The following is a 25,529-nucleotide window of genomic DNA, read 5'->3' as shown; positions in this document are numbered from 1 at the left end:
GAATGACAGGAAGGTCAGAGAAGATGCAGATAAGCACCAGGGAGAGTTTTAGTCATGTAGACTGAGGGAATAGGCCCAAGAGTGGAAGTGCTAGGGAGGAAGAAGTGGCAAGCCTTGGATACAGCTTGGATGCATGGCTCTAAAGAGGGTGAAGAGTCAAAGATGATTCTCATGATGAGTCTGAGTGACAGGAAGGATGGTAGTAGTGTCAGTGGTGACTGAGAATGCAATGGAGATCTTGAGGGGAATGAAAGGAGCTCAATTTTAACCAAGTTACAATGAAATAGATAGCAAAATAGCCACAAGGAGATGACAGAGAGACAGGCCAAGATGCAAAACTGTGGAGAGGAATCAGGTCAGGAATGGATCTCCAAACAACCGAATTTGTGAATTTACGTTCCGGTTTCGGTTCATTGTAGTCTCACTCCCATTGAAGAAAAAGGAAGTTTTGTCATTTGCTTCAATGGAAGGCGTTTGTTTTCCCGTTGCTTTGCTGTTCAATTTGGCAAGCCCGTGCAGGGACTGGCGACACTGTACTCCTCTTTGTAAACTGGAGAGTACCATATCAGAAACTCATTTACAGTATGAGGCCATTTGGGGCCTACCCCACACTAGGCACCTACATGATTGAAGAGGCACTCTCTCTTTGGACAGTACAGAAAGGCATGGAGCTGTCCAGCTGATGTGACACTCAAAAATTGCAAGTGGGAAACGCACAGAATCAGCTAGACCTGCCCTTTGCTTTAGTCTTTCTGATATTAGATACAGAATGAGCTGACATTGCACAGCCTATTTGGTAAATAGGAAGCTCCTACAAAAGAAAGTTGACGGGTTTGGCCCTGCTGGCTACTAGCAAGCTTGTTGCTAATCACAAGATTTCTCACAGTGACAATAACAAGACACTGTAACAGCTTAGAACTGAGTAATGTTCCAGGTTTAAACAGTCATTGGTGCAGGACTAGAACTTGGGTCTGTAAACTAGATACTGTAATCCCTCTGCTATAGTCATTCTGACTACTCTTTGGCCCACTGACTATTTAAGTATTTCATACAAAGCGAAGCAGCTTCAGCAGGTGAGATTGAGAAAGCCCCTCCCCTGACCCACTTCAGAGTTCCCTGTAGCCCAGTACTTAGCATACTCACTTGGGCAGTGAAAGACCTGGGGGTTCAAGTGCTTACTCTGACACAAGAAGAGTGGGGATTTGAACCCTGATCTCCCATATCCAAGCTGAATGCTTTAAATACTGTGTATAAAAAGGGCATCACGACCTCCAATTTCCCCCCTTCACACAGGGCTGACCTGAGTTAAACACCTAATTCCAGGAGAGGGTTCACAGCTGTGAATCCCAAGTAGCATTAAGTGGACTTGAGGCCAACCCTCTACTCAGCATTTGCTACTGGCTATCTTAAGCAGCATCCCACTCAGCTTCTGTGAATCTCATTGTTAGGTGCCTAAATCTCCGCATACATTTATGGGGAGCCTGTGTACCTGAGTCAGGGCTGAAGATTCCAGTAAGTGGCAGGGGACCTAAAGTTAGGTGTTGCAACACTGAACCTAAGTCCTCTTTGTGGATCTAGCCCCAAATTGCTCCTTAAAATGTGATGCCATATAGAGATACCTTTTATGCCTTTGAATAGGGCAACCCTTGGGAATTATTGTTTCTCCACCCCAAAAAATGTGAAGCAAGAAATATTCTGTTCTCTATTAGCTTTTTTATTTTTAAACAAACCCTCGGTTGGGATATTGTGAATTCCTTATAGGCCCATGCTCATAGATCAGATTACTGTGCCGGTGATGGCTGGCTTTCAAATTTATTTCACACATTTTTGGGAAACAGATGCAGATACCTGGTAAATAGCAACACCTGACTTAAAGATGGGTCATCAGCCTCAGACCTCTCAAGTAACATCTCAGTTTGGTGGAGAATGTTAATCTAACCGATGAACATATTTCAATGGGTGGAAATAAAGTCCCTCATCTAGTTACTGACATATTGATTCACACCTTTGTGTTGTTCCAGGAGTATTTAAACACTCTAAACCCAAAGGAGTGTGATGATCTCTGTTTCCAATATTGTTTGATCAAGCTGGCTTTTTGCTACATCCCAAAAGTTTCCCAGCTGTCGCACAATGACTGAAATAACTGTAGGGTTTAGATTTTTTAGAACACTTTATTAAACAAAAATTAATCACTCCCATCTACTGATCCAGATTATAAGAAAACAAAAATAGGATTAATAAAATAAAACCAGCAAACATTCACTGCATTTTCACGATTGAACATGTCAGTATTTCTGACATGATTACAGTACAAATATTGATAAAAAATATTTTGTGGCATTTTAAAAATAAAGATCATATGACTGATTTTGTCCTAACTTCAGTATTCTGTAACTGACAGATCATGTGCCAGATTCACCCCCCAATATAAAATAATTGAAGCCAATTGAGTTATACTGGAAATGAATTTTGGCTCCTTGTTTTCAGAGTGTTTTTGAAAAATGCTAATGGAGGTCATAGTAAATTGCAGACTGCCAAATGGCTAAATGGAAGTATGCAGGGTGGCATAGTTTCTGTTCTACTGCAGCATATGGCCTACACCAAGGAACTGCCAGAGACTATTCAAGTCAATGGAACTCTTTCTGTTGCTTTTAGTGGGCTACGGCTCAGGCGCCCAGGACTCAGTGCTAAGAAAATGCAACCATCCAAAAATGGGTATGATTTTTATTCCCTGGAGTGCAACTTTAGGAAAGTAGTGCATTGGAGCCCTGCCATCTAAAATATATTGATGGGTTGCAAGGAAGGCGCCATGGCAACCGTTTCCATAGCTTCATCTTAACCAATGGTCTGCTCTTTAAAGATCAAGTCTTAATTCTCCTCTAATTTTAATCTTTTAGTAATTATTTGAGGCCAGTGTTTAATATATTATGGCCTTCCATACTTTGAGCAATGATGACAAAACAGCAGTTCAGTTTCCATGTTTTATTCAAATACAGACATTCCTCCAAATGCACATCAGTGTGTGAACCTATTGCTATGCATGTTCTGTCCATCAGTAAGTCATCTATTTATCTTTATAGCAGAGGCATTTCTAGTACACCTGTCACCATGGTAGCTAAACACCAATTAAAAAACTAAGAACCCAGTTTTGCAATTAGTTATTACCAGGCATAGAGGTTATAGTGTAAGTAATCCCTTCAATGGGAAAGCTCATGGTAATAAACCCTATCAAATAAATTGGTTAGTCTCTAAGGTGCCACAAGTCCTCCTTTTCTTTTTGCAAATACAGACTAACACGGCTGTTACTCTGAAACCTATGCCCAGTAGCTATTCTTGGTAGGATTAGATCCTAATCTAACATTAACATTTTCCACAGGGATATAAAATGGGACTTTCTATGATCTCTAGCTGTTAAGTTTATTCATATCAGTGTAACACAGGTTGAAAAATCAGATTGTATTTAACAAGGTAGCCATTATTGTAAACATACAAGATATGGTCTGAGGGGTTATAGTTGATACTCTGAACTGTTTCTAACATTTTGTCCATAATGATGTTAATTTTACCTTCCTGTTTGGTGTTGGTGTCATACGTGTAAAATATTTCCTCTTCCCTAGTGTTGAGAGGTCGTGTGGCATATAGTACACCACATATGATGAAAGTGTTGGAAACAGATGGCTTGTACTGCCTTGTTTTCCAAGTATGGAGCACATCCAGTGTGGTCTCATTGAGTTTGCTAATCACAATGTTACCTGTGCTTTCTTCAGTTGAATAAATTACCCATAATCCACTTTCATCCACAGCAAAGTCCATATCTTGCCACCTAACACCAGCATAAGAGAAACGGTTACCATAAGCAGCATTGGGCAGAGTTTTCCTCACAGTTAATGTGTTTGTGTTTAAATCAAGCTTGCCCATATCTCTTGAATTATATATATTATAGTACATGAAATTATTGTAAACTGCAGTGCCACTGCCTTCCCCGTAGGTAATTCTTTTATCTCTAGCATTTTTGAATAGCAGCAAATCATCATAGGAATCGTGAAGTCTGTAATATTCCAAGACTCTCCCTTCTGTGTTCAAAGGTGCAACCCAGTACAGGTCCTTCTCTGGGGTCTGAAGAGAGTAATCCCGACCCCAGGCACCGTATTTGAAGGAAAATCCTCTCCAGTTCAGCTGTACAATATAGGGCTGGCTGATATTCACAATTCCACCATGACCACAGCTACCTGTAAGCAAAAAGAAAATGCAGGCTTTTCAAATGGCATGATTAGAGGAGAAGATTACAGTGTGTGCTTTATAAGAATCAGCTTTGTTGCAAGAACAGAAATACATACATATCTTTGTCAAAGATTTGCTTTGCACCGTGGAAATAGCGCATGGATGTCATTACTGTAGCTGTTCCAGTCTGACTGAGATACAGAGGTCAAAGCCCCATACCACTAGAATGGGGGTCATACTGAAAAAATAGCCAACAATCCAGCAACAAATTATAGGGACCTCTGTTTTCAGTCAGTACTCACTTGCAGTAAATAAGTGATCAGCTTAGATAAGTGATCAGTTTTCTGTTTCCACCTATTCTATGCTTTCCAACCCGATGGGCTGGGAAATCACATAGAAAATACAATTTCAGAAGCATTTTAGGTCCTTTTCTCCTTTAGTAGAGCATAGTTCTGGGAATATAGGAAACAAGAAAATGGGACATCTTGTCTCACTATACAACAATGAATTTTAGAAGTTGGAGGGAGAAATAGCAGCACTAGTTCTAGAGGCTCATTTCAGATTAGCATGCTGCTGTCAAAATCACCACTTAAAAACAATACATCACAGTGCCTTCCACCTGAGGCTCTCAAAGCAATTCAGACATTAATGAGCACAGCCTTACAACAGCTCTGTGAGCTGGTGTTAAATATCCCCAGTTTACATGTGAGGTAACAGTCCTGGTGTTTTTTACGATGACCCAGGAGCTTCAGGAGCTTGAAATAGCCAGTGTTTTTCATTTCATCAGCCAAAATGTTTGTTTTTTTTATAGCTACACAATGCTTGTTCAAGATGTATTGCTATGCTGAGTAGAATTTGCACTATTTACCTAGAACAAACAGCCCAGTGGAATGAGCATTCAGTGGAATGAACAATGTCTGGAATGAAGAGAACTTGAATGAACGCTATCAAAGCTATTCCTTTGCTCAAAGCCACTCTTTTGCTCAAAGCGACTGTTGGTGACACTTTGTTCAATGTTTCACAATGAACGCAGACCACGACATTATTGGAACATAAGAACATAAGAACAGCCATATGGGGTCAGACCAAAAGTCCATCTAGCCCAGTATCCTGTCTTCCGACAGTGACCAATGCCAGGTGCCCCAGAGGGAATGAACAGAACAGGTAATCATCAACTGATCCCTCCACTATAGCCCATTCCCAGCTTCTGGCAAACAGAGGCTAGGGACACCATCCCTGCCCATCCTGGCTAATAGCCATGAATTTATCTAGTTCTTTTTTGAACGCTGTTATAGTCTTGGCCTTCACAACACCCTCTGGCAAGGAGTTCCACAGAATGACTGTTCGTTGTGTGACAAATACTTCCTTTTGTTTGTTTGAAACCTGCTGCCTTAAAATTAATTTCGTTTGGTAACCCCTAGTTCTTGTGTTATGAGAAGGTGTAAATAACATTTCCTTATTTACTTTCTCCACAACAGTCATGATTTTATAGTTCTCTATTATATTCCCCCCTTAGTCATCTTGTTTCCAAGTTGAAAAGTCCTCGTCTTATTAATCTCTCCTCATATGGCAGACGCTCCATACCCCTAATCATTTTTGTTGCTCTTTTCTGAACCTTTTCCAATTCCAATATATCTTTTTTGAGATGTGGCGACCACATCTGCATGCAGTATTCAAGATGTGGGCATACCATAGATGCATATAGAGGCAATATGATATTTTCTGTCTTATTATCTATACCTTTCTTAATGATTGCCAGCATTCTGTTCACTTTTTTGACTGCCGCTTCACATTGAGTGGTTGTTTTCAGAGAACTCTCCACAACAACTCCAAGATCTCTTTCTTGAATGGTAACTGCTAATTTAGACCCCAACATTTTATATGTATAGTTGGGTTTATGTTTTCCAATGTGTATTACTTTGCATTTATCAACACTGAATTTCATCTGCCATTTTGTTGCCCAGTCATCCAGTTTTGAGAGATCCTTCTGTAGCTCTTCGCAGTCTGCCTGGGACTTAACTATCCTGAGTAGTTTTATATCATCTGCAAATTTTGCCACCTCACTGTTTACCCTTTTTACCAGCTCATTTATCAATATGTTCAATAGAACTGGGCCCAGTACAGACCCCTGGGGGACACCACAATTTACCTCTCCCCATTCTGAAAACTGACCATTTATTCCTACCCCTTGTTTCCTATCTTTTAACCAGTTACCAATACATGAGAGAACCTTCCCTCTTATCCCATGACTGCTTACTTTGCTCAAGAGGCTTTGAGGAGGGACCTTGTCAAAGGCTTTCTGAAAATCTAAATATACTATATCCACTGGATCCCCCTTATCCACATGCTTGTTGACCCCTGTCATAAATATAAAGGGAAGAGTAAACCCCTTTAAAATCCCTCCTGGCCAGAGGAAAAATCCTCTCACCTGTAAAGGGTTAAGAAGCTAAAGGTAACCTCGCTGGCATCTGACCAAAATGACCAATGAGGAGACAAGATACTTTCAAAAGCTGGGAGGAGGGAGAAAAACAAAGGGTCTGTGTCTGTCTGTGTGATGCTTTTGCTGGGGACAGAACAGGAATGGAGTCTTAGAACTTAGTAAGTAATCTAGCTAGGTATGTGTTAGATTATGATTTCTTTAAATGCCTGAGAAAATAGCTGTGCTGAATAGAATGAATATTTCTGTCTGTGTGTCTTTTTTGTAACTTAAGGTTTTGCCTAGAGGGATTCTCTATGTTTTGAATCTAATTACCCTGTAAGGTATTCACCATCCTGATTTTACAGAGGTGATTCTTTTTTACTTCTATTAAAAGTCTTCTTCTAAGGAAACTGAATGCTTTTTCATTGCCCTAAGATCCAAGGGTTTGGGTCTGTGGTCATCTATGCAAATTGGTGAGGATTTTTACCAAACCTTCCCCAGGAAGTGGGGTGCCAGGGTTGGGAGGATTTTGGGGGGAAAGACATGTCCAAACTATGTTTTCTCAGGAACCCAGATAAAGTTTGGTGGTGGCAGTGGAAGTCCAGGGGCAAAGGGTAAAATAGTTTGTACCTTGGGGAAGTTTTAACCTAAGCTGGTAAAAGTAAGCTTTGGAGGTTTTCATGCAGGTCCCCACAGCTGTACCCTAGACTTCAGAGTGGGGAAGGAACCTTGACAACCCCCTCAAAGAATTCTTGTAGATTGGTGAGGCATGATTTCCCTTTACAAAAACCATGTTGACTATTCCCCAACAAATTATGTTAATCTGTGTCTGACAATTTTGTTCTTTACTATAGTTTCAACCAGTTTGCCTGGTACTGAAGTCAGGCTTACTGGTCTGTAATTGCCAGGGTCACCTCTGGCACCCTTTTTTAAAATTGCGTCACATTAGCTATCCTCCAGCCATTTGGTACAGAAGCTGATTTAAAAATTGAAAAAATCCTCCACTCCAAAATATGCATGTCTCTCTGAGTCAGAAGCTGGCAGTGGTGACACCAGCACACTTTAAAATAAAAGTATCCTTTTGTCTGACTCTTTGCAGCCCTAAAAGATGTCAGCATGTACATGTGCCAGGTTTCTTTTTCCTTTAAAAATATGGTCATCTGAGACACAGATGCCAAGTGACTTATATAAGGTCACACAACAAGTGAGTGGCAATGCCAGGAATGGAACAAACATTTCCTAACTCGGGTGCTTTCACCGCTAGATAATGCTCCCTTCCTCTTAGAGGTGAAGGAAATTTTATCTGCCAAGTTTCATGTTTCTATTAATTGATCAATTCACGGCAACAGCTAATGACATCATAAACACCTAGATCAGGGCAGAGGCTGCACGTGCTCTGGTGGAGGGGGTGTTTTTAACACAAGTCACTTATATTTTATCTTTTCAGTGAATATCATTTGATGGCTGTTTGCAAGCCTGTGTGAAAAGAGTTGCTGGTCTTAGTCTATTCCAAATAGAGAAGAGGCCACAGCACAAATAACACCATCACCCCCTTATTAGCACTGAGAACAGAGATAACAAAGACAGAACTATGCTCTCATACCTAAAGCTGGTCCCCTTTAAGGAGGTTTGAAGAGCACCTGTGGAGCAGAATAGGGAACACTGACAGGCTCAGACGAGCAGGTTCCTTTGGCCAGAAACATCTTCTGAACAGTCCACAGTATACAAAGCAATGTGCAGAGGAGGGAGAACCCCTTGTGGTCAGTCTGAAGATGCTCTCCCTGGGAAATGATTGGAACACACCTGCCACTTGGAGAAAACTGGTGCTTGTGTAACCCACACACCTCCTGGGTATGGTGTTCCATCTCATCTAGTGGCACCCGAGACCACGTAGAGAGAGAGTTAAATGAGTCTGCTCTACAACCTTAGCTAACAAGCAGTTGGCATTTAGATCATACGGTAGAGGCTCATGCACTGAGCTCCAGAGATCCCCGGTTCGATCCTGCCTCCTGATGATTGGGGTCTGTCCACGTTACAAGTTGGGGCTTGTCCAGGATTTCAACTGGAAAGACTCTGAAGCTTGGGACGTGCTTCCTCAGCTAGGGGAAGTATGTAACCCACACACCTTCTGGGTGTGGTGTTCTGTCCCATCCAGTGGCACTGAGACCACTTAGAGCGAGAAATAAAATTAGTCTGCTCTACAGCCTGAGCTAACAGCCTGTTGGCTTTTAGCGTATGCTGTAGAGGTTCATGCACTAAGCTCCAGAGGTCCCAGGTTCGATCCTGTCCACCAATGACCGGGGTCTGTCGGCTTTACACTTGCAAATGCAAAACATTTCTTGTTCAGAAATAGAGGGATCAAAGTCATCCCTGGCAGGGATGATTTATCAGCATCTAGCTAGAAGGATGCACCACCATAGAGGCAGGACTGTATCTTTGTGGCCTTTCAGTTTAACTATTGGTAACATCTGCAGAATCCAATGTTAATGTGCATTTAACTGTAATTGTAACATTTGTGGCAGTCTATGAAATATGGTTTTTCAGTGAAACTCACCATGTCTCACTTGCTTTTGACTTTCCACCTTTCCTAAGCTCCACTGTCTCCTTTCTTCTGTTGTACATCTTTTCTCACACCTCCCTACCCCAGCCTGATCCCTGGTGCCAAAGCATGTGGGGATCAGGAATTCACTCACTGCCCTCACTGCTGGGGGTGGGAAGCAGATTTCATTTCTTCCCGGGGCTTCTGTGGAGCCCTGCTGATGGAAGCTACAGAGAGGCTGTGCTGAATTGCTGCCTCCCCTGGCCACCTGGGTCATGCCCCTTGTTGGCTAGAGATTACAGCCATTCTGTGCCACTGTAACTTCCCCCGATCAATCTTCTGCTCTGAGGACACACTGCTAGAAGATGATGTAGCCCAGGGTTTTGCTCCCTTGTTGAAAAACACTACCAAATAACGCTCCAATTACAGCAAATCAGCATTCTAGGCTCAGATTCGGCAAAGAAGTTAAACACGTGCTTAAGTGCTTTACTGACTGGGAATGGACCGCTGAGACCGGAGACCTCATTTCCAGATATAGCACACAATGCAGGCACGTATAGCCAGGCAGGCTGTAGCTCTACAAACGACAATTAGCATGGCTAATAACATGGCCTCAGTACTTGGCACACATACTGATGTTTGGAGGTGCTCATACCTCAGCTAACGCAGTGCAAGAAAGATAACGCGGACGATGATGCACAGTGGCTTGCAGCCTGCCAACGCCATAAATCAATTTGAGCCATTTGCCTTATATCTCTATTGTGTATCGCTGCCTCCGGCATTATGGTTTGTTCTTAACTGTTGACATATTGAATCTATTACTGAACTTAACTCACAGCAATCTTATTTTTAAATGGTTATTAAGTGCCTCTATAAATCTGTGATTTGTTCCAAATAATATTGCTGGTACTGAGGTACTACTAAACTCATATATATGCAACCTCAAATAAGTTTTCATGTCATTAAACTGAACCCAATCCAGCTTTATTTTAATAATTCATATGCAGTTTCATAAATAAAAAAACGTGTTCAGCAGAGAGACCTTTTCTTACAAAAGAAATAATAAATTATTATTTCTTCCCTTAAAGACATCTCTCTGCTGAACACTTGTTTGTTTCTTATTTATGAAACCATGCATGAATTATTAAAATAAGGTTAGAAGCATGTTCAGTTTAATGACATGAGAAATTGTGTGAGGTTCCATACAGTGGATATTTGATTTTTGAAAATTCTCCCAGAAACAGTTTAAAAAACCAGCTCTGTGGTAGTCAGGGTGGGTTATCTGTCTTCTGCACAGGTTCAGAGGAACTCATTGTTGTTTGTTTAATCTTAACCTGCCTTCCTGTTTGGATCTTATGGAAAAAGATACACAAAAGAAACAAAGTGTCATGTCATTTTGTAAATATTGGGCGGCACTTGAAATAAATCCATATGAATTATTCAGACTTTAGCATTTTTAACTCCTTTTTTACTGTGTTAGGCCTCTGATCATTGAAGTCCCAGGGCTAAAGCTCTGTCTTGTCTCTTTTTCAGAGGTGGGCTGCATGTTCATGTGGGGAAATAAGGTAGAGGGAGCTAAGAAAACACATACGCTTTATTCCCCCACACAGGCTACCCAGACTTTGGGTCAGGATGCCCAGGGGGCAGTGGTGCTGCATGTTTACTTGCTAACCCACTTCTGAGGGGCAGAGGAGTGAGCATGGAGAGGCGGGAAGCCATGGCCCCATAGCCCCAGTGTGCCAGTCACCACAGCTAAGCTGGCAGGTTGGGGGTTGTGACAGCAGTGAATTGATATCCTTGTGCCCATAGTTCCCTCTAAGCTGCACAGCCAGGCAGCCGCCCAGCAGTCTGTCAAGTTCCGCGCACTTCAGGTGCCCCCTTCCCCCCACTGCAGCGCTGCTCCTACCCTCTGCCTTGGAGCCCCTGGCCAGCTGCTCCCGGGAGCCTCTTGCTTGCTGTGCAGAGCAGTGGGAGGGATAGGAGGAGGATGTCAGGGTGTCCCCGTCCCCACCACCCCTGTATCCAGAGGTGAAAGTAAGCTGGTACGCGCCAGTACGGCATACCAGCAAGAGCCGGTGCACCGTACTGGGGCAGCCCGGCTTCCCCAGGGGGCAATTTAAAGGGCCTTGGGCTCCCAGCAGTGGCTGGAGCCCCAGGCCCTTTAAATTGCCTCCAGAGCCCCACTGCCGGAGCCCTGGGGTAGCGGCAGCGGTGCTCCGGCAGCTATTTAAAGGGCCCAGGGCTCCCCTGCTTCTACTGCCCTGGCCTTTTAAATAGCTGCTGGAGCCCTGCCCCTGCTACTCCAGGACTCTGGGGGCTATTTAAAGGATTGGGGCAGCAGAGGCAGCTGGAGCTCCGACCCTTTAAATAGCCCCTGGAGCCCCGCCACTTCCCCAGGGCTCCGGCGGCTAATTAAAGGACCGGAGCAGTAGAAGAGGGGAGCTCCGGGCCCTTTAAATAGCCCCCAGAGCCCCGGGCTGCTGCTGCTACCCTGGTTGGGGGGGAAGGGGAAGGGGAGGAGGAGGAGAAGGAGGGGTGAGGAGAAGGAGGGGCAGGGCACTTACCTATCAGGGTGGGCTGGGGCTGGCTCTGACCCTCTCAGCCCTGCCCCTTCCACCCTAGGCCCCGCCCCTTCTGGAGGCCAGAGCTGGCCCCAGCGTACCGGTAAGTCACTCGACTTACTTTCATCCCTGCCTGTATCCCATCTCTGCAGAGCGGGGTGGGGGTGACACGACAGAGCTCAGAAGTGGGACAGAGCTTGCTGGCAACTGCTGCTGTGTCTGAACAAGCACAGACTGTTCAGACTGGTGAGTGCCGATCTACTTAAAGGGGCAGTACGTGTGTGTGTGTGTCTCTCTCTCTCTCTCTCTCACAAACACACACACACCTCCCAACACATACTTGTGGTGTTCTTGTTGTTGCTTCTGAATACCTCCTACAATGCACATATAGGCTCTGTAATTTTATTCTTTCAAAGTGCTGTTATTTGAGTTTTTTTACTGATTTCATAATTTTTATTCCTCTCTTACGCTTACATTTAATTCTTTGAGTAGTGAGTTCTAAAATGGCTGGAGTAATTATCCCTATGGTAACTTTTTAAAAATATTCTTATATGTAGGTTTTTTGTTTCTACTGGGAGCATACATCCACACATTACCTCAATAATTTGGTGCACATAACAAAATTCATTCCACACATGGATGGAAAAAATTAGAGGGAACATTGCCTGTGCCCCCTGAAGAACAAGGCAGAACAGGAAAGTGTGGCTCCTTGAACCACAATTTTTCCTGTGTTGCTCCTGGGGCAGCCCGGCAATGCGCCACCTCTTCCAAAGGCTTGGGACACCATCCAGCCCAGAAATAGTACGCTCCCTGAGGAAGGGAACATATTACATTTTAGTCCTACTTCTCTAATCTGGCCCATGCAGGCAGATCCTTACACCCACATTGATTCCCATTGATATCAGAGGCACAGAGATCCACCCACCTGGATCAGATTGCTGGAGTGGACCTGTGTTTGTACAAACACCATGGAAATGTCCAGCTCTAAATTAACATATCCATAACAAAAGCATTAACATTTCAAGTGATAATTGGTGCCACTACATTACCCCAAAAGACAACCAAGCTATAGGCATTTATTTTCTTACACCCCAGCCTTATTTAGATGGCGGGGTGCATGAAATCAGTGTAACCCTCAGACCGAGATGCCTGAGCTTCCACGGAGGCTGATTCCATGTCCCCACCCTGGTGAGAGCTGTTTGCCAATAACCTGCAGTCTGGTATATTAGTCCATGAAGGCACAATGCGGGGGAAAACCAGCTTTGCCTTTTCATTTGCCTGTTAGAGTCTCATTTGGCTCATGACTGTCTGCTGACTACCAGATCATTTTAGTCCAGTGTGACAATGAGCCTGTTGCTGAGCCCTCACTGAACATTTATCTCTGTACTCCTGCCTGATGCAATCAGTTGAAATCAACACACAAGAGAGACAGGCATTCATGGCACATCTTCACTGGCAACGTTAAAGGGCTGCTGCGGCCAGCTCTGGGAGAGCTCTAAAAATCCACCTCCACACGGGGAATAGCAACCAGGGCTGGAAGCGCGGCTCCCAGCCCTGGCGCACCGTTTCCACTGGCACGTTACAGCGCTGAAACCTGCAGCACTCAAGGGGATGTTTTTTCACACCCCTGAGCGAGAAAGTTCCAGCGCTGTAAAGTGCCCGTGGAGACAAGTCCTTAGTTTGTCAAAGGGATGGGAAAAGGTTGGATAAGTTTCTGCTAATTTGGGGCAGTAAATAGTGACAGAGGTGCTGGAAACTGCTGCAGGCATGGTAAAAGTAATGAGTTTTTATTATCAGCACATTTACTGAATCCTATCGTGGACTGGGCCATGCACTAGAAAATTGCAGTCAGAGAGCAGGCTAGATGGAGAACAGTACTTTCTTTCTGACAGGTTGCTTGAGAATAGGCCTGCTCTCTCTACACAGCGTGCCAGTGAGCAGCACCTTGGGATGCAGTGTTTGAGGGGCTGTATTCCAAAGTACTGCAAGAACAAGTAACTTTAATTAAACTCGCCTTAGACAAGTTAAGGATTTTTCAGAGTCTCCCAAGTCCGCTTTACCCAACCAAAATATGAAGGGGGGGGGAACAGATCTGAAAACAGGACAAAGGGTCAGTGTAATACAAATATTATAAATATAGTATGAGCCAAAAGCAGAGGAAGTTGTTTGACAGGAATCAAGGTTGTGGAGGAAATGTCTGGAAATCTGTGTGTAACTGCTTAAAGGCATGTTAGGGAGTTTTGACAGTCTAGTGTGAGCAACCGTTTGCATCCTCCAAAGGGACCCATCCAGGAAATCCAACAAAGTCACTTATTTGCCCCCTGTTCCCAAACAACAACCTCTCCCTCTCACATTCTCTCTGTTAAGGAAATGGACTATACCAGGGGTGGGCAAACTTTTTGGGCTGAGGGCCACATCTGGGTGGGGAAATAGTATGCAGGGCCTGGGCAGGGGGTTGGGGTGCAGGAGGGAGTGCGAGGTGTGGGAGGGGGTGCGGTGTGCATGAACGGGCTCAGGGCAAGGGATTGTGGCAGAGGAGGGGTGCAGAGTGTATGAGGAGGCTCAGGGAAGGGGGTTGATGCAGGAGGAGTGTGGGGTGCGGCAGGGGGCTCAGGGCAGGGAGTTGGGGTACACGGGGGTGCAGGGTGCAGCAGGGGGCTCAGGGAAGGGAGTTGGAGTGTAGGAGGGGTGCGAGGTGCAGGCAGGGGGCTTAGGGCAGAGAGTTGGGGGGCGGGTTGCAGGAGGGGTTCAGGCTCCGGCCCGGTGCCGCTTACCTAAAGCAGCAGCGCACACCGGGGCCAGAGTAGGCTGCCTGCATGCCTGCCCTGGCCCCACGCCACACCGCTCTGGGAAGCGGCTGTCACCACGTCCCTGTGTGGCCCCTGGGGTGGGGGAGCACAGGGCTCCACGCGCTGCCCTTGCTGAGCCTCCAGGTATGTCCCCCGAAGCTCCCATTGGCCGCAGTTCCCCGTTCCCGGCCAATGGGAGCTGCAGGGGGCGGTGCCTGGAGGCAAGGGCAATGCACAGAGCCCTCTCCCTGCCCCCCCTGCCCCGGGGCCCCAGGGACATGGTGCCAGCCAGTTCTGCGGCACCACGGGGGCAATCCCACAGGCCGGATCCAAAGCCCTGAGGGGCCAGATCCAGGCCGTAGGTTGCCCACCCCTGGACTATACTGTGTGCAATCGCTGTAGAAAGTTTTGAACAATAGGGCATGAAATGAAAGATTGCACCCACTGTAAAGAGAGTGCAATTCATCTGCTCACCTTCCTCCCCACCATGCAAACAATGTCAGGCTAAGCAGGCTTTGTGTGGTCAATTATACAGCAGGTTAGGGATCTGAATCTTTGTCTCTATCTAGATATTTACACAGTAGTAGCTGAGCAGCTCCACTTCCTAACAGACAGGCGAATTCCCAGGCTCTCCACAGTTGCTATTCCAGTCTTGGGCTGAAGTACGAACCATGGCACTGATATACTCCCCTTCAGCATGGTTTACTATCATTTGATCTCCGTAATGGCACACCCAGAAATCACAATCACTCTCTGCTCCCAAACTCCCAGCAAACCTTGTTTTGAGCTATTTGAAGTTGATGGCAACTTACCTCTACCATGCACAAGACATGCAGAGTCCCTCTCTATGGTCTCTCCACAGCTTCACACACCCCTCAAACAAGAGAACCACTGAGGTTCCACTGCAGTAGGAGCCTTCTGAAGCCTCTGTGCCAATGGGGGAATTGCACCCAGAAACCATCAAAAAAGTCATCAGCTAAGTCCCTAACTGGTATAAACTGTCATAGTCCAACCAAAGTCAATGGAGCTATGGCAACTTATGTCAGCTGAGGATCTGGCCTTCCATGCCATTCCTGGTGCTAAGAAAGCTGCGGTGCCCTGCAGGCATGTCACATTCAAGTCAACCAGAAAGAGATCCACCAACCCTGAAATAAGCCCCTCCTCCATCCCCCCGCATCATCTGACCTAACCAAGAAGGTGCTGTTCATTTTTCCTATCAGAGACAAACTGTGCTGGCTGCCTGCAATGCTGGCAAACCCTGAAGAGGCCGCAGAGGGAAAACACTTACTTCCACCAGTTCCTCTTTCCTGCTAATGGGAAGCTTGAAATAACTGACCTGAAGATGGTAGGAGGCAAGTGCTGGCAGGTAATATATGTGCACTATCTGTATAGTGGAAAGTGCTCTGCTTTGTTCAAAGGTTTCTCCAAACTTTTTGTTATTCATCTGGTTCACCTCTGATTTGCTAGCCAAATTGTTAGGTACAGGTGAAAAAACAGTCTTCTTCCCCAATTGTATTATGAACATTTCAATATCTTCTGCTTTAGAATAATTTGGCAAAAAGAAGTCATAAAAATGCATACAAGGGAGTTACAGTGCTTAAAAAATCCTCTTGCCTACTCATTGGTGACTGGGAAGCTTTCCCTTAAGGAAAGCTATCAATTGCTACAGAATTTAAACTTTCTTTAAAAAAAAAACCGAGTGAAATCCTGGCTCCATTAAAGACAATGGCAAAACTCCCACTGAGTTCAATGGAACTAGGATTTCACCCTAAGATTCTAGACTTTATGGCTCAAAATAAATTTCTGCATATTAATGAAAAATGTAAACTATGCAATATTGTCTTCTTGAGTCTGCATACAAACTCCTCCAGTGCATCAGCTGCTTCTCAAATTTCCCAAGCAGCAGTAGAGTAACATTGACAAGACACAGATCACTTTCACAGAAGTTATCCGTGATCAGAGCTAGTCAGAAAAAATATCTCTCTCAAATCTGGTTAACTGGACAACAAAATGGCAGATGAAATTCAATGTTGATAAATGCAAAGTAATGCACATTTAAAACATAAACCCAACTATACAGATAAAATGATGGGGTCTAAATTAGCTGTTACCACTCAAGAAAGAGATCTTGGAGTGATTGTGGATAGTTCTCTGAAAACATCCACTCAATGTGCAGCGGCCGTCAAAAAAACGAATAGAATGTTGGCAATCATTAAGAAAGGGATAGATAATAAGACAGAAAATATCATATTTCCTCTATATAAATCTATGGTACTCCCACATCTTGAATACTGTGTGCAGATGTGGTCACCCCATCTCAACAAAAGATATACTGGAATTGGAAAAGGTTTAGAAAAAAGCAACAAAAATGATTAGGGGTAAAGAGCGTCTGCCATATGAGGAGAGTTTAATAAGACTGGGACTTTTCATCTTGGAAAAAAAGACAACTAAGGAGGGATATGATAGAGAACTATAAAATCATGACTGGTGTGGAGAAAGTAAATAAGGAAATTATATTTATTTCTTCTCATAATTTCATTTGGTGACCCCTAGTTCTTGTGTTAATAGGCAGCAGATTTCAAACAAACAAAAAGAAGTATTTTTCATACAACGAACAGTCAATCTGTGGAACTCCTTGCCAGAGGGTGTTGTGAAGGCCAAGACTATAACAGGGTTCAAAATAGAACTAGATAAATTCACGGAGGATAGGTCCATCAATGGCTATTAGCCAGGATGGGCAGGGATGGTATCCCTAGCCTCTGTTTGCCAGAAGCTGGGAATGGACAATAGTGGAGGGATCACTTGATGATTACCTGTTCTGTTCATTCCCTCTGGGACACTTTGCACTGGCCACTGTTGGAAGACAGGATACTGGATGGACCTTTGGTCTGACCCAATATGGCCGTTCTTATGTTCTTATATTTTACCACAAAAAGAGAGTTTGGAAGAAGGGGAAAACATTGCATTTGTACTGTTTTCCAACTTTTTCCACTTTAAAAACAGTATAAGAGTATGTGAAAGTGTTTGTTTCCTGCTCTCATCTTTCATACCAGTCTGTTGCTGAAAGGTTAGTACATGTTTGGCAAATTTTCCAGGACCTGTGCTTTATTGTCATTTCATTTAACTCAGTCTTCTTCCTACTTCTCCCATCCCTTCTCATGTGATCTATACATGAAATGCTTACCTGGTGGGAAATAGGGGGGCGGAGTGGTTTGATTTCTTTCTTTTTCACATTCCTTCAATCGATTCTGCAGAGTCACAATTTCTCGACGGATTGCAAGGATATTGGTTTTGTCCAGTGATTCCAGATCATTTACCATGAGAGTCAAATTCCTAATCTGGAGAAATAAAAATTCAGCATGACTTTAAATTACAGTCAACTTTATTTCACAAACATTTTAGGCTGGATTTATCATTTCACAACAGGTGCTGCAGAACAAGTTTTAGGAAATGTTCCCAAGAATATGTTTAAGCATAAACATCAGGTTTAGCATAAACATCATGTGGATGTGTGTAACCACAAGAAAATGTTTGTGATTTTAGCACCTAATCATATTCCATAATGCTAAAGATCACCCAAACATGTCCAATAAGGCTTACTCGATTATTAATTGTTACCTATACATTATTTCAACCTTGCAAATGTGTCTTGAAATTTTACCTGCCCAGATGAATAATCTACTCACATGCTCATTTAATGTTGAAGAGGACAGTGAAGAAACTAATGATATTTTACTTACCATCAAAAGCAATTATTCACTCCAGGTGAGTGAGTGATAACTTTGAAAATTTGATTTATTGAATATTGGGAAGGTGTGAGTCTTTTCCAGTTCTTGATTTTATATTGATTGGGTTACTACCCTAATAAGTAAAATTTTTAAATTATATTTGTAGAGCACAGGAGCTTTCAGGCATCGGTGCCCATAAATTAATATTATAATAATTTAGACAGCATATTTATTTAATATAGCAGCATCCAAGAACTTTAGCTTTCAGTCACACAAATGATAAAAATTGCCATTTTCTGTCATATATGAAGAAACATGCTTCAGGCCAAGATTTGCTTTAATTAACACCGATTTAAATCCAGAGTGACTGCACTGACAATAGTAGAGACATTCCAAATGTCACTGGTGTAACACAGAACGGAATGTTTCTGAATGGCAGAATAACCCTCATACTCTACCTCCACGTATAGTTGTTCAACAATCACATTGCTTCCAACAAGTGTGGATTTCAGCTGAGTGACCAGTCTCTCCATTTCATTGATTTCCAGTTTCAGTAACTGAAAGTCCAGCTTAGTATAAGAAACAGTGGTCGACTCCATATGTTCCACCTTGATGGTGAGGTTTCGGATTTTCTGTTCATATATTTCAATTGCTTTGGTATATTGGCTAACCTAAAAAAAAATAAGCACGTTTTCAAGTTCAGTTTAGCAAATATAACAGGCATGTTTGACATCTTTATTACACGCATTTAAATTATAAATTTGTCAAAAAGTGCCTTCATTTACACCTATGCATTACTGAGGGCAGAATTTCATTCATAATCTTCACTTTTTGATTCCTTACTGTAACACGAGCAACCCCACTGTGAGCAACCCCTTTTGACCAGAGGTCACCCTGCAGCACCTGCGTCCGGGGCCCCTTATGCAGACTCCATACTCTTTTTCTGGGGTCAAAATACCCCTTGTTGGGACCTAGGTTGATTCACAAAACAAACTCAAAATAAATCTCAAGAGTCCCAAATTAAAGTCCAACAAGCAAACGTTTCGCTTCCTGTTCCCAAGCCTCCCTGCTTGGAGAGCTTTGGCTGTCTTTCCCCTGCTCTCTCGCAGAGTCTCCCCTGCCTTAGCAGGCTACTGCCAGTACTTCCTAGCTGAAATCTTAGGCTACATTTGTACTGCCCTGTGGTTCAGACTGCAGGGCGCACCAAAGTGCTGCTCTGTAACTTCCCTGTGTGGATGCCTGGGGTGCAAACTAAAAGGTTCCTTCTTCCCATTAATGTAGTCCTGTTTGAAGAGGATTCCATGAAGGCAAACTAGGAAACTTATGGGTTGCACCCACAACATCCACACAAGTGAGTTGCAATGTGCACCAAGATGCTGCACTGTTATTCACACACCCGTGATCCAAACTGCTGGACAGTGTAGATCAGGAGTGCCCAACCTATGGCCTGTGGGCCATACACAGCCCACCAGAGTATTTCATAAAGCCTGAGGCCTGCTTCAACACAATATACTAGTGGCCGATTCATTAGCGTTTGGTCATCACGCTTACATCATTTTAGTTTACACAAGTGTGTAAATAGACAATACTGTACATAGAAACAACCTATCTACAGACACACAACACAAGTTAAACTTCAAATATAAATCAATACATGTGACTTTAAATCTTATTAAAATATGTAGAATCTGTTTAGCCCACATAAGGTTTATGTGGCACTCCTGTGTAATAAGGTTGGGTACCACTGGTATAGACAAACCATAGTCACAAATCCCAGGACTCTGCTGGAGCCTCCTCACTCCCAGCAGTCTTTGGTCTCCCTGAGTTTTCCCCATTTCAGCTTCCAGCTACTTTTTATAGGGGAATCTCCTGATCCCTCTTTCAGCAATCGGGGTTGGCTGCCCCAGCAACACCAGGTTTTCAATGGTGCCAAGGTGCTGGGCCCACACTCAGAAGGCGCCCCAGCCCAGCCTTCTCCATTTGCACTGTGCCCTGAGGCCCCACCAGCCCGCTGGCTCTTCTCTGCCCCCTGGCCAGACCCCAGTGCAGCTCCGGCTCTGGCCACTCTCAGCCAGTGTAGGGGGGAAGAGGCAGTGTGGGGTGCTTGGCTGGGCCCCTCTAGGCAAGAGGGTCCTGAGAGTCTGTCCGTGGCAGGGGCAGGCCCTTGCCTGGGTGATCATGCTGCTCCCAAGGGGCGAGAGTAATTCCCTGCCCCAGGAATGGGACCAGCCCCAGCCATGCTGCTGGCTCAGCCCAGCAGACACAGTCACCTCCCAGCAGCAGTGAGTTCAGCCAGGGGGGCAGGGCACGAGGGGAGTGGATCTCTGGGGGGGCCAGTGCAGGGTGCTGGGCTGTGAGGGGGCAGGGGTGCTGGGCAGTGGGGGAAGTTTATGCGTTTTGGGGTGCTAAGCAGTGGGGGGTCTGTGGGGGGCTCTGGGTGGTGGAGGAGGTCTGTGTGTGTTCGGGTGCTGAGCAGTGGAGGGTCTTTGGGGTGCTGTGTAGTTGTGGTGATAGGGCTGTGGGGAAAGGCACTGGGCAGTGGCAGGAGGGGGAGATCTGTGTGTGTTAGGGTGCTAGGGAGTGGGAGTTTTGTGTGGGTGCTGAACAGTTGTGGTCGGGCTGGGGGGTGCTGGACAGTTGTGGGGGGGTTGTTGGGGGGGCACTGGGCAGGGTGGTGGTGTGCAGGGCACTGTGCATTGGTGGTGGGGGATATGTGGAGGGGCACCACAAATGGCATAGCAGATCCAGGGGACATTGGGCATAGGGAGTAGGGGGAAGTTGGGCAGGGAGCTGTGGGGCACAGCCCAGGTCCACCCCCAAAGGGAAGTGGCATGCTGGCAGCACAGGGCCAGACAAGCCATTGTGCGTCTGGCTACTGCCGGTTTGTAAACTGTGTCCTTGCAGTGGGCTGGGCGGAGTGGGGCCACCCCCGCTGTGCCATGCCCCATTGCCCCTGGCCAGCCCCTCGCTCTGGGGACCAACCTCCCCACGCCATGCTCCACTGTCCCCAAGGGGTCCCATAAATATGTTTGGCACCAGGCCCACAAAAAGTTAATCCGGCCCTGAGCCCCAGGCCCTCCGGCCTGTACAGGGCAAGCCACCCACTTACACTCACTAATGTTCCCTCTAGGAGCTAACTTTATCCAGGATTATATAGAATTTCAGGGGCCAGAGTCCACCAAGGAATCTGCAGTGACTATTTCTAATAAGTGATGTACGTGAAGAATGTTGGGGTATGTCTCCGAGCCTGTCGACAGACGGGGGGCTCTTACTGCCAGGCTAAAAGCAGCAGTGCTAAAAAATAAACCCCTCCCTAGGCCTCAGAGCCTGCACTCCAGCCTGAGCCACACCACTTATACAGCTATTTTTAGCACGCAGTGCAAACCTGAGTCTGTTGCCTGGGGCTCAGATTCACGGCTGCGGCCTGCCCTTGCTGTGTAGATGTACTCTCTGGGGCTGGAAAAGGTAACGAGAGATCCAGCAATTTCCCAAAGATGACTTTCTGTTGACTTCAGTGGGCACTGGTCAGGCCACCACTCTGCAAATAGTACCCAACCTTTTCTGCATTAGAACTAACTGAGTCCCCTGAAGAAGGGGATATTTTAGCAGAGTGAACTATTACAAATCCGATCCATCCATCCTGAAACTGATTTACATGAAGGCCAGTTGAGATGAAATAGTTATTTTAGCCTTTAGGTCGAATAACTGTTGCCCAGCTGCCTCTTCAGACATGGAACCACTAAACAGATGGCTGGAGAAATATACGTTTGCACATGTATCTACTAATGTAAAGGTCACGGTGCAAACATTGTGAAGAAGAATGTCAAGAACACTATGTGGATTTGGCGCTTACAAATGGAACATCTTGGAAAAGATATAATCTTCTTCCCACATGATTTAAAACTGTACCCATTTTTCCTTAATGGCATTCCAAAAGATAAGAAGTATCTCTCAACAGGAATAAATAGAATTATATTATTGTGTCAAATTAGCAACTCTGAAATTACGGACTCAGAACGCATTTCCATTATAAGCCCTAATTTTCAGGTGCTTATCACTTCCCTAAATATTACCTTCTGGATTGAAATTGCTCATGCATATTCTCAGACTTAAAATTAATTTGTTGGATTAAAAATCAATTTGGCAACTTTTGCATTATCTTAACATGAATTAAGAGTGTTTTGCACCGGTCACAATTTTTTTCAGATCTATTTTAATCAAGAGGACAGCTCCAAAATGGACTTTAAAAAATTTGACATGGGTACAGTTTTTCATTAAGACTAGAGCTTTGCTATTCTACTGTCCTGGTGATATTGCCTACAGCAGTGGTTCCCAAACTTGTTCCGCCGCTTGTGCAGGGAAAGCCCCTGGCGGGCCGGGCCGGTTTGTTTACCTGCCGTGTTCATAGGTTCGGCTGATCGCAGCTCCCAGTGGCCACGGTTCGCTGCTCCAGGCCAATGGGAGCTGCTGGAAGCAGCGGCCAGTACGTCCCTCGGTGAAAAATTGTTCTCCTTAACCACTAACAACCTTTTAGGTACCTGAAAACTGTTTTCACCTCCCCCCTCAGTCTACTCCTCTCCTGACTAAACAAACCCAATCTTTTCAATCTTTCTTCATAGGTCATGTTCTCTAGACCTTTAATCATTTTTGTTACTCTCCTCTGGACTTCCTCCAATTTGTCCACAACTTTTCAGTGTCGTGCCCAGAACTGGACACCATAGTCCAGTTGAGGCCTTATCAGTGCTGAGTAGAATGGAAGAATTACTTCTCGTATCTTGCTTACAACACTTCTGCTAATACATCCCAGCAAGATGTTCAGGTTTTTTGCAACAATATTACATTGTTCACTCATATTTCATTTTTGATGCCACATAACCCCAGATCCTTTTCTGCAATACGTGTTCCTATGCAGTCATATCCATTTTGTATTTGTGCAATTGATTATTCCTTCCTAAAGGCAGTACTTTGCATATGTCTTTATTGAATTTCATCCTGTTTATTTCAGACTATTTCTCCAGTTTGTCAAGATCATTTTGAATTCTAATCCTGTCCTCCACAGCACTTGCAATCCCTCCCAGCTTGGTATTGTCAACAAATTTTAAAAGTGTACTCTCTATGCCATTATCTAAATCGTTTATGAAGATATTGAATAAAACCAGACCCAGGACAGATTCCTGCAGGACCCCATTCAATATGCCCTTCCAGCTCAAATGTGAACTATTGATAAATACTCTCTGTATATACTTTTCCAACCAGTTGTGCACCAACCTTATAGTAGGTTCATCTAGGCTATATTTCTCTAGTTTTCTTATGAGCAGGTCATGTGAGAGAGTATCAAAAGCCTTACTAAAATCAAGATATATCACAGCTGCTGTGTCCACACTATCCACAAGGGTTGTTACCTTGTCAAAGAAGGATATTCGGTTGAAATAATTTTTTCTTCACAAATTCAGATTGACTGCTACTTTTCACTTTTTCTAGGTGCTTGCAAATTGTTTAATTATTTGCTCCATTATCTTTCCGGATACCAAAGTTAAGATGACTGGTCTATAATTCCCTGGGTTGTCCTCATGCCCTTTTTATAGACAGGTGCTATATTTGCCCCTTTCCAGGCCTCTGGGATCTCTGCCATCCTCCATGCGTTCTCAAAGATCATTGCTAATAGCTCAGCAATATTTTCAATATTTTCCTGAAGTATTCTATGGTGTATTTCATCAGGCCCTGCCAGCTTGAAGACATTTAATTTGTCTAAGTAATTCTTTACTTGTCCTTTCCTTATTTTAGCCTCAGATCCTACCCCATTTGCACTGATGTTCACTATATTAGTCATCCAATCAGTGCTAATTTTTTTGGTGAAAATATTAACAAAAAAGGCAATTAACACTTCAGATATTGCTGTGTTTTCTGTTATTGTCTTTCCCTGCTCATTGAGTAATGGGCCTCTCCTGTCCTTGGTCATCTTCTTGCTTCTCATATATTGGTAAAATGTTTTCTTCTTACTTTTTAGGTCTCAAGCTAGCTCAGTGGTTTGAGCATTGGCCTGCTAAACCCAGGGTTGTGAGTTCAATCCTTGAGGGGGCCATTTAGGGATCTGGGGCAAAAATTGGGGATTGGCCCTGCTTTGAGCAGGGGGTTGGACTAGATGACCTCCTGAGGTCCCTTCCAACCCTGATATTCTATTATTCTAATCTTGGGGTTTTTTGCCTTGGCCTTTCTAATTTTGTCCCTTCGTGCTTCTGTTGGGTTTTTTTAATATTCATCCTCTGTAATTTCACCTAGTTTCCACTTTTGTATGACTCTTTTTTGAGTTTCAGGTCTTTGAATATCTCCTGGTTACACCAGCTGAGTCCCTTATTTACACTAACTGAGGATCTGGCTCTCATAGTTTTAGTCCTGTGTAAATTCAAGCTTAGGAATGATTAAAGGTGTTGTACTTGGCAATCAAAACAAATAGTGTCTGTTTAAATTTATCTCCATATATGGAGCTAATTGACTGGACGTTCACCATAGGTATGTCTAAATTTCCCTACCTCCACCCTCACATGAGCCAGTCCATAGAGCAAGATCCATGTTCATAGAGTCATAGAATCATAGAATATCAGGGTTGGAAGGGACCTCAGGAGGTCATCTAGTCCAACTCCTGCTCAAAGCAGGACTGATCTCTGACTAAATCATCCCAGCCAGGGCTTTGTCAAGCCTGACCTTAAAAACTTCTAGGGAAGGAGATTCCACCACCTCCCTAGGTAACGCATTCCAGTGTTTCACCACCCTCATGTTGTTTGAATAGAGGATTTAGATGGATTTTGACTACCTTGCTACTCACAAAAATCCAGTGAGAGCTGGGAGATTTCCCCAGTAATCTCTGTGGGGAAGATGTTTAAAAGTTGGTGTCTAAACTGTGCCTGTAAAATTTGCACATGACCCCACCGCATGCACAAAAATGCATTTGTGTTTACAAACCAGTGAGCACAAAGTGGCAACCATGTGGAGAAAATGCATACTGATGTGTGCAATTGCCTATATCACAGGCACAAACATTCAGAAATGTGGGTATCTATCCCGATGCTAATAATATTAAAATATTCAAAGAAAACAAATGTTTTAAAAGAAAAGCTAGTCACCAAAAATATGCCAAATCTGCAATCCACTGAACTCAGTGGACTACCAGCCTAAGTAAGGGCTACTCTCATAAGTAAGAGCTTCAGGCCTGAGCCCAGGAGTTTTGGTTTTCTCAGATGTATTGATCTGTTTTTTTTTCAATTTGGGCAAAAT

At 44.2% G+C, this 25,529-nt stretch overlaps 1 protein-coding gene across 1 annotated transcript in view; it reads right to left on the bottom strand.

Moving 5' to 3' along the window:
• Positions 1-2,967: 2,967 nt before the first annotated feature.
• OLFM4 (olfactomedin 4) overlaps positions 2,968-25,529 on the bottom strand; it is a 32,074-nt gene continuing 9,512 nt past the window's right edge. Inside the window, exons 4-6 of the mRNA XM_073346078.2 lie at positions 18,716-18,928; positions 17,714-17,867; positions 2,968-4,229 (exon numbers count right to left, since the gene is read on the bottom strand). Of these exons, the coding sequence (XP_073202179.2) occupies positions 3,427-4,229; positions 17,714-17,867; positions 18,716-18,928 (1,170 nt within the window). The 3' untranslated portion in view covers positions 2,968-3,426. The remainder of the gene's footprint in view (positions 4,230-17,713; positions 17,868-18,715; positions 18,929-25,529) is intronic.

This window comes from Lepidochelys kempii, chromosome 1 (genome assembly GCF_965140285.1).
Source record: "Lepidochelys kempii isolate rLepKem1 chromosome 1, rLepKem1.hap1, whole genome shotgun sequence".
NCBI classification, from domain to species: Eukaryota; Metazoa; Chordata; order Testudines; family Cheloniidae; genus Lepidochelys; species Lepidochelys kempii.
Note: the sequence above shows the minus strand (reverse complement) of the source record. Positions and strands in the feature narration are given on the sequence as shown.